The following is a 10,497-nucleotide window of genomic DNA, read 5'->3' on the forward strand; positions in this document are numbered from 1 at the left end:
CTTCAAATGATATGTGCGTATACCTGATATGGACATAGCCTTTATTGGGATTGGGGTAGTAGTTCCTGTATAAAAAGATTAAAAGCAAAACCTTAATAAAAATGATACTGATTTTTCCCTGAACCTAAACTGAATCATTAAAACTATAGGGATTTACAGTGTTAACGCCTATGCTGAATGTTCAGCGGTATTGTCTTCTAAAAAGGTAGTAAAGGTATTTTGGTCGTGGTAAAATTGCTTATAGTACCCAGATGTGTTTTCATTTTCCATACAAGATATTATTTACTCAGGATGTGTGGGATCAGTGGAATTAGATATTTATCAGACATATTACGATTCCAGCTGATTTCTTGTACTTGCTACACTTTGATTAATTTCAAATGTACATATATCTGCTGTTCACAGAATGCAAAGATTAATGAATGTAGACTCTTATTATATACAGTAAGAAAAAAACTACACCTAAAACCAAAGCTATGTATATAATTATTTATTTAATTTTATGGAATGATTTTATAGTCCAATTTCAATAGTAAACCCAGCTTTTTAAATCTAGTGTCAATATTTAATACTCAGTGTTACATTAGAAATATTAAAAGAAATGTAATACATTTTTCAGTGTGAAGAACAGCTCTTAGTATTTCTCAATTGTATTTAAAGTATGTAAATTGCTTGTAGCTATGTCATATTACATTGCCATATACACAAAAGTGTAAATAGTTCAGAATAGCAAGAACAAGTATATACCATTTGTGTGCCTATTGCTAATACTGACAGCTAGCTACACTGATAATTCACACTTTATTGAATACTGGGCCCTGCACACATAACTTTGACTTTATTTAAAGACATCGGATTAATTACGGTTTGCTAATGATACAATATTTCTAGACAGTTGGTAAAGAAACCAAACAGTAGTTGTTGACAGTTCCATGACTATTAAACTTTATTTAATTCAACAAAACCGTCTTTATCAACAGAATTGTAGCTAATGAGTTATTTAGAGTGAACACATCATAAACGGTATGAGAAATGCAGTCTGTCCCATTCCACATGGGAGAGCACCAATCACATTTACATCTCCAAATACAGCCCAAATAATAGAGATGTAGATTTGAGCTTGTAATAGGAATTGCCTGTTTGTAGCCGCAGTGTAAATGAAGCATGCTGACATGTGAATTGCTTCTTTATTTTGTAGTATGTCTTTCGCTGTGTGGAGCGGTTCGATTGAGTGAACTAGGGAAGGAAATTTTCTAGGGAGTCACAGTAACTGCTGCTAGCTGGAGTTTGCAACTTCTGGGGGAAAAACAAAACAAAATTACACTGGATACCCCAAAGTGGATTGGGAGATATTTCAAGGTAACAACAGAGGAAAAAAATCAAAACACCACAGCTATTAAAGTTCGTATTAGAGTTCAACTTATACATTTCCACCACACTCTGCTTGTAACTCCTTTGTGCTGGAGCTTAGTTTAATGCACGTACTGTATGGAACATTTAAGTTTTATTTTGAGTATAGTAATTGATACAGAAGTAAGTGGGAAGGTGTAGAAAGCAACAGTCGAGCATTGTAAGCATAAAAGTTTACCCCATTAATGAGATGCCCTCTATTCAGATCACTTTTTTGGATAGGATGTTATCAAAATACCTAATTTCCTATTTTTAATAACTGGCTAACTGTGTGATTATGCAGGGCACAGCTTGTCTCAGTCCAGATAATGTATTATAAGGGATGTATATTCAGTATAGTGAAAGATACAGTAAGTAAAGTGTTTTTCAAGCTAGTTATTGAAGCAATGGGGAAACTCCCATTGCAGTTTTTAAACCTCTAGTCTTTCTATATCTTAGGCTATTGTTATACAATGGAGGGCAGCTACATGTACTGTATATTCTATATAGTGCATGTGAAATATACTGTTAATTAGCCTGCCAACAGCGTATACGTTAAGGATAGAAAATAACTGGGCTGAGGTGTAAAACAAATGCACCACAGAGAAGTAGTCTTCGTAGTTTCATTATTTTTTAATATTATTATTATTATTAGTAGTAGTCATATTAGCTGTAGTAATTCTAAGGATAAAGGAAATACGATGGCCCTGGTTGACTGCAAGCTGTCGGCTCAGTGGCTGGCAGTCAGGGGCTCTGCTGAACGCATGGCTAGCTATTGAGGATGGGCTGATGCCTGCTGGGCCCATGCTGTGCTCAATGAAGAGGCTAGGGCGCAGCGCAGAGTAGGGGCTGGCGCTTTGTCAGGCCAGTTTGGGAAGTGTAAGGGACGAGCCCCCCGGCTCACAGGCTTTCCAGAGATCTTCACCTCCTGCCCGTCACTTCCAGTCTCCTCGGCCAGCTGAAATCTAGAGGAGTCGAAACAGTCTGGGCTCTGACCTTTATGACAGCAGGGCTGTGTGTGAGCAGACGCGCCACCAAAGCAGTGTTGATGTTGTCATTGTTGGCTTGTTGTTACTGGTGGCAGTTAATAAGAGTCCGGGTGAATTTGTCTTTGTAAGTACGTGAGGAGCGTACTATTAATTGCAGAATTTGAATTACAGAAATTCTTATCTGTCATCTCATCTTATGAAATTCTTAAACAATAGTTTAGAAATAATAAAACAAAAAAAATAAATAGTCGAAATGTTTGTCACTGAATTTTTGAAAATATTCCAGTTATAAGGTTGATAATTATGAATATGTAGTTGTGATTATTATTATAATAATAATAATAATAATAATAATAATAAATAATAATAATAATAATAATAATAATAATAATAATAATAATCCTTATAACAACAGCAATAATAAAGATGGTTATTGAAGTCAGCATAGTTATAGTTATCCTGTAGTTGTAGTAGGATTCAATAAAGTCAGGCTTTTTAAATCAAGCTGTATTAATTAATCACAGCTAACTTAGTTATTTACTGTAAAGCAATCCTCTAAAAAATAAAAACAAAAATAATAGCAGAGACCTAGTCAGGCATTTCCTATTGCTTTCCTTAGATAGTGCTTCGCTGACACCACTATCTAGTTATGCACTGGCCAGCACTAGCTGTGACAGGACAAAGGCACGTACAGGCGATACTTTAACACTGTCCTTTCACAGCTCAGCACTGCTGTAATTGCACAAGCTAAATCTACAGGAACTCAAACTGGTAGTACTAAAGTGCAGAAGTCTCCTGTAAATGCATTACAACCACAACAAAATAACTTTTATCCTTGGTTTAATACTCCTGTAGGAGGTTTTTAGATGTATCCTGAGGCTCAATTTTGTAGCCGTGTTGATGTTAGAGGCCAATAAGATTGGGGGGGGTTCCGGGGTTACGACTGTTTGTTCAAAGGCAGTTTGATTATGGTAGAAAAACTGCAGTAAATAACTAGAATGTATTGGTTCTATTGGGAATGGGAACGGTGTAGGACATTCTACAATCCATTATTGTTTACCAGTATATTTTTACAAGGTAAGACTAGGTAGCCAAAATGTGCCTTCATCAGTGTACACTTGAGCTCTTATACTGCAGAATGATTGAGTGAAGTTAAGAATGGATATATTAGACTTAAACTAGTAATGTCTTTATATTTTGGTCTAAATGTAATCCTGTTTTTCTCTTATTTTGTAAACATAAGAGAAAATACTTAAAAAAAGATTGCACACCCTGTCTGTACATACAATGTGAATCAGTCTTAAAAGCAACACTTTGATTGATTTGTGGAACACTGTTTTCAATTAGAGGGTTTAGCAGTATATTTGGCATCAGTATTGACCCCTAATATTTTCATGAATACTTAGCAACATTGTAATCTGTTGCAGTGCAATTACAGCAGTGTGTATTTGAACCGGGAATGTACAAGGGGATTCTACACTTTGGCATATGAAGCTGTTGGCTTTCCATCCAAATGTCTCCTGATAACAGATTAACTGAGCTAATGTCTTGTGTCAAAGGAACTGTTAAATTAATTGTAGTTCGCTTCCCTCTGCTTCTCTGCATTTTTATACACGTATTGATATCGAGCCAAAGGTATTGTGTGATCCTGCAGCAGTAGGAGGTTATCAATGTTTACATTTTTGGAAAATAAATTCTGTAAAGCATGTCACGCATTACAGCTTTAAAAAAAACAAAAAACAAAAAAACAACAAAAAAAAAAACACAATTCCATTGAATAAAATTAGTAAAGTTAAGTAATAAAACATCATTTTCCATGCAGGATATTCTATATTGATACATCAATGCACCGAAACAAGTTTGCATTATATCTTATTAAACTAGAACGAGCCTCAGCATTCATTAGCCTGCTTACTGCAGCCTTAATTCTGAGGGAAAGGATACATGACAAGTTATATTTGTATATAGAGTTTATGCTAGCAATTTCTAGTCATCGATCTTGTACTGGTTCCTGTGAAGATACTGCCTGTATTAATTTTCACCTAGTACCAGCAATTTTTAGTCATAGACACAGGCTGTTAATGGCATCAATCTCCATTATGCTTTGGCAATCTTTTGATTTCTTTAGCAGTTCAGAAAGATGCCACTGTATGCATTTTTGATACTCGGTAGGACTGTTTTATCTTAGAATGCAGAAAAGTGGAAAATTGATAGCCCAAGTTGGTGTCATAGTTGCTGACAACTTGGATAGCAATACAAATAGATAAAACCACATTGACTTGAATAGCATTTTAGTTGCTTGTGAAAAAGTCCCTGTAGAAACCATTCAGCATGGCATATGTGGCTCTTCTAAGCCCCAGTGAGAAGGAGCTGAATGTCTCCCCAGCAGCACTTCCACAGCAGTGCTTGCATGCAAAAACGCAGTTCTCTTTGAAAGTACCACAGATGCTCTTGTGGTTGACCAAAAGTATTTCTACAATATTGGCTATGTATGGTTGAAACAAAGAAAGAATCCCCATGCTGGAGTGGAACATTGAGTCTCACAAGAGAATGGCGTTTAGTTGTCCTTTTTTTCACTGACAACTAGGATTGTTTCTTAAAGCTGCAGTGTGGAACAATTGTTACACCAAAATATAATCCATCTATACATTGCTATATAGTTGCACTTTGTTTACCATCCATTTTGTTTATATTATCCAGTTATATTTCTTCTGTAACTGCATTAAATGATAGGAGACTTTAAACTTTTATAGTAATGGTGATGCTAGTAGATAAATACAGTAGGCCCAGGTTTAACTGAAAGTGCAGTAAGATATGCAGTAGAAGAAAAAATAGGATAGAATTAGGTAATACCAACAAGCAAACAAATAACTGGATTTCACTTTGCAGTACATTAAATGCTCAATAAATAGGAGGCTGCTCTTGTATTTGTATTTTAAATGATCAGTAAGCCTTTTATAATGCTGGCACATCAATGGGGGTTGAAACATTGTTTAACCCCAGCGGTGATCAATGGTTTTGACTTCTAAGCATCCGAGGTTGACAATTACAGTTGAAATTATGTCACAATAGGCTTTAACCTGAAGGCCCAGATGGATCCTTAGGTTTGCATAAATACTTCACAGCTAGAGAAGTGGCCAGTGTTATGCAAGAGTTAGTAAGGGCACCTGATGGCTTAAGAAATGGTAATATTATGATGAGTGGCTTGGGGTCCTTCATACTCAAAGCAACAGGCTTGTATATATTCAGTACTGCCAGTCTCAGCATGCCTCTTTCAACAGGTGTGTCTTCTATGTGTCACCTGCTGCCAGTGTGCCTGTGTTTCTAAAGATCAACACACACAATATTGCAGAACTAATTTGTATCATTCAAGTCATACTTTTGTTGCTTCTCAGATTGAATTTGTCCAATAAAAAGGCTATCAAGTGAATATTGGGTAACAAGTAGTGGAAATCCAAATTCAGTTATATACAGACTTCATCAAATATGATTTCCTATGAAATTCCACTGAAGTAATGCCAGATGTATGAGGACCATTCATTTTTCACAAACAACATGTGAATTGAAACTTATTTTAAATTATAAGTTCAATTGTGGATAGTTTTTAATGTGGATTTGATAAATGCATCATCATTAATCATCTATTTATTGCATGAATTTATCATCAAAATATTTTTCCCTAAAAATTAATTAGAATTGGCCCTCAGTTATATTGAAAAAAACTTGAGTTTTCTAATGGTATTAAAAAATGAAGGGCTTTATTCACAAACTATTAAGGAATGTTTTTAGCGACTTCTTATAAGCATCCTCTTACGATAAACATCACTTGACTATAAACTAATAAAACCATCTCTTAAGTTGTATTCACGCTGGACAGAGCGATGCAAGCGAAGTTGCAGAATGTCAGTCCACACCAGACATGACTTGGAAATGATCCCGCCCATGCATTCCTATTGGACATACTAGAGATGGGCTGCCCATTACAAAACAGGTCTTGTTTTGATACAAGGTTTACCACCCTGATCTCCGTTGTAAAATAAAGGTTGGTAAAATTTATAGATGAGTTATTGAATATCCCTCTATATCGAACATTTTTATTATTATCATTATTATTAGTAGTAATTGTACAGTTGTAGTTGTAGTTGTTTTTTTTTGTTTGTTTTTTTTTACGTGGTACCAGTAGTAGTCTGATTTGAAGCCTGGTACATCTCCAGCTAACTGAGAGAGTCATGTGCTTTTCTACCTCAGCATGTGAGGCGCTACTCTTCCTTTGCTAGGGAGGTGGACTGCTTTACGCTCTCATAGCCCAGTCCCAGACAAAATCTTTCTGTTGCAGATTCCTTGCGGGAGCTTTTTCCGGCTTTGGAGGCCTCACCTCACCTCATGCGAGAGCAGCACCAGACCAGTCAAGGAATCTTTTACTATTCTCATTCCAGCCCTACGATTGGGCTATTCCTGTTGCCCCGAGGGGTGCCTCTGCCGAGCAGAGCAGCTTTTATATGTTTTCAGATCCTCAGGAACGCTACCTTCGACCAAGCTCCATCCTCGGCAAAAGGGGAGCTCATCAGTCGGAATCTCTTTTTATCCTAATTTAAGCAGGACCCCCTCTATGTCAATCTAAGCCGAGCTACGAGATTGATCCTCTTTCCTTAGCCGAGCATCACTCGCTCGGCCCGTCTTACTAACAGCTCATTTCTGCTTCCTCTGCTCTATCCTTGCAGCCCCAGTGGACACTCTGTGAAATTTGCAATCATGTAATAATGGATATTGCTGTACCTCATAAGTCAACTTTTCGTTGTCCATAATTAACTTGTTGTGAGGTGTGACTTGTTTTGAGGCGTGACGTGTTTTGAGGCGTGTGTTTGATGTGTGTCAAGGGTGTTAACCTTGCTTCTCATTGGTCGGTTGTATTGCAGTCGTGCGAGGGGGCAAAAAAAGAAAAAAAATAGAAACAGGCTCTATTTTAGTGATGCGGTAATTTCTCAAAGCAGTGTCGCTCGCTGCTGGTGTGGATGCTCCTATTGGACTGCATTGACTTCGAAATGATTCGCTCACATCACTTGCGCCCAGCGTGGATACAGCTTTAAACAATCAAAAAGGTTTTCATTGACTGTACTGTACTGATTACTAATCTTCCATTTCTTTTTTTTTCTCTGTGTAGCCCAAGACCTACCCCAGAACAAACCCTCTGCAGCGGGCCAGAATGGAAGCCATGTTCAGTGTCTGACGGTCCACTGTAACGAAGACATGGGCGAGGCGAAGGGACGAACACCAGTGCCACCCTGGAGGTCACTGCACTCAGACATCTCCAACCGCTTCGGGACCTTTGTGGCAGCGCTGACCTGACTAAAATGACTCTTTTTCTAAAAAGTAAAAATAGCGAATCAATACAAATAATAAGAAGATGGATGTTCCGGTCAGGTGGACTTTTCTAACTGCAGAGTGGCATTCAGACCTGTAACCTCAACATTTTTTTTTAATATAAAACAAACAAAAAAAAAAACAACCTTCTACCACAGTATGTTACCAGTGTTACGTTTTCAATTTTTTTTTTTTTTTTTTGCGATAGCTGGACTAATACCCCTTATTATGGTTCTTGGCACTTGATGTACATCAATGTTATTGTCAAAGGGTGCCATTAATAATGGTTAATGTCAGTAGGTGCAAGTGTAAAAGATGGATGACTGCTGGTGGAAATAAACAATTATGTTCATGAGATTTAATTATCGATTAAGCAAAGTTGCATTGGGGAATTTATTTTTTAATTTTTTTTTCTTGTTTATATATATACACACACGTTTGCTCACCAAGATCTATCACTTAAATACACTATCGGGTTGCATAAAGTATTTGTTGGCCAACTGTAAAATTGATATAGTTGTGTTGGGTACATTATAGCCCTATTAAAAGGGAGTGTTGGCCAAAATGAATTAACCATTGGACTTAACAAAACATCTATCAGCTGTACATATCAGTTTTCATTTTGCGTATGCCGAAACATTTTGATTATGACTTTAAGGGATATATTAAGCATTTAATCCAAACAGCTAAGTAATATATTTCAAGTTCTCTGAAGCACTCTCAAGGCGTTTTATTTTTCATCTTGTTACATTAAAGTGATTGGTTTCTTCTTTAAAAAAAAATAAAAAAAAAATAGGAGTTACGGGAATTAAAGAATGGAGGTAATTAAAATATTGCCCTAAAAGTTTACAGTCCTGTATGGATCTTAAGAACATATTCCCATGTTCACAGTGGGGGTAGAAAAGCAATACTCACTTTCAACCTCTTCATGGATTGCTTGTCTTTTAAAATGCTTGGCTCCTTTGAAATTAATAATCAATCTGATTTGGTGGCTTCAGGGTTCAAGTCATGTATACTCGTAGTTGTGCACTTGCAACTCTGACAACCACTGTAGCTCACTGAAATGTACTAGCCAATAGTTGTATTTAGTTAATTTGGGGTTTCTTTGGAATAGGATATATATATATATATATATATATATATATATATATATATATATATATATATATTCCCCAAACTATGTTATTATTGCCGTATGTGTAACCCGAAAATATTGACGTTGTTCACGTAGAAAACCGATCAAACACTGGTAATCAGTACTGGCTAGATAACTTTCTTCAAAAAAAGGTACCGGTATTGCACATGTAAAATAAGAAATACAATTTGCTGTGTGTTTGGCAATCTTGTAATCTTTACATTTTCTTTTTGTTGAATTTGATTTCTGAAATGATTGTTTGGAAGACTGTGACAATAACTCATAAAATTGAGTGATTTTTCTTTTTTTAATAATACGTAAAGTGCAGTCTTCTGTATTCACGCATATTGTATATATCTGTATATGTTTTATTGAGCAACTAAATAACAATAAATATGATGTTAATGGTGGCTATTGTATATCTTTGTGGCTTTGCTGATGTCTTTATATTTAACATACTGTTTTCCCCCAAAAATAAAATTGGGCTTCCATAATAAGTTGGTGTTTATTTTCATGTCACAAACTGGGCAATTTATTGTTAAAATAATCCCTAACCATTATACACTAAGTTAGTGGTTATTTTAGAAATGCTAAAATAACTCTTACAAATTCATTGACAGACGTTTGGACTACAGGTAATGTCTTCATAGAAAGACTTGTTTACACAGTCTAGTCCCGGGCTTCTCAAACTCGGTCCTGGGGACCCCCTGTGGCTGCTGGTTTTCGTTCAAACCGAGCTCCCAGTTACTTAACTGTACCCTTAACATATACGTATTGCAAGTTAGCTGTAATATTTGATAAGTAGCTTGAACTGCAACTGTTAAGAGCTGTAAACAAGTATAAAGGTCTAATTAAGCAAATTATCAGTTCAATTAAGGGTCTAGTTAAGTAATTGAGAGCTCAGTTGGAATGAAAACCAACAGCCACAGGGAGTCCCCAGGACCGAGTTTGAGAAGCCCTGGTCTAGTCAAACCGTAGGGGTTCAAAACCAGTTAACCAACATGGATTGCACCCACATAAACACGATTTGTTAAAACATTCAAAAATTGTTTAGGGCTACTGTGCTGAAATTAATTTCAGGACCAAGATGCACTTCGGTAGTTAAAACAAAACCACCACAGATATGTGTTTTATAACAATTACTAAATGTTTGAAATTATTTAAAATGTCTATCATTTTTACCGACCTCCCTAATTCAAACAGACACCGTCATTAACACCTGTCATCTGCCAGAAACCATTGAGAGGCTGCAAATTGACAGCTCGAGCTCAAGGTACGGTTCTACATGTATCTGAAAAAGACGGTTGCGAAGAAACCATATATTTGGGTCGAAATTAATCCGTGTCGAATTGACAAGAAAGTAAGTCTTACCAGTGTGTGTGTGTGCTGTGATGTCATATAAAGACTTAGAATATTAAATATGTAAATTTTTTTTTTTTTTTTTAAACTGTTCTGTTAGTAAAAAATGTGAACTTTGTAACAGTTATACTTTTGAAGGTAATAATAATATAAATACATTATCTGCTATAACATCGTAAACATGCATTTGCACATATTTTACATATCAAACATAGTTATATTTCCTTTGATGGCTATTAAAACAAATACACGTGATGAAATCAG

The 10,497-nt window shown here is 36.0% G+C and overlaps 1 protein-coding gene across 1 annotated transcript in view; it reads left to right on the forward strand.

Moving 5' to 3' along the window:
• Positions 1-9,371, forward strand: part of LOC121297131 (transcriptional activator MN1-like) — a 25,661-nt gene extending 16,290 nt beyond the window's left edge. The window contains exon 3 of the mRNA XM_041223200.1: positions 7,540-9,371. Within this exon, the coding sequence (XP_041079134.1) occupies positions 7,540-7,724 (185 nt within the window). The 3' untranslated portion in view covers positions 7,725-9,371. The remainder of the gene's footprint in view (positions 1-7,539) is intronic.
• The last annotated feature ends 1,126 nt before the right edge of the window (positions 9,372-10,497 follow it).

The sequence above is a fragment of the Polyodon spathula genome, chromosome 22, assembly GCF_017654505.1.
Source record: "Polyodon spathula isolate WHYD16114869_AA chromosome 22, ASM1765450v1, whole genome shotgun sequence".
In the NCBI taxonomy this organism is placed as follows: Eukaryota; Metazoa; Chordata; class Actinopteri; order Acipenseriformes; family Polyodontidae; genus Polyodon; species Polyodon spathula.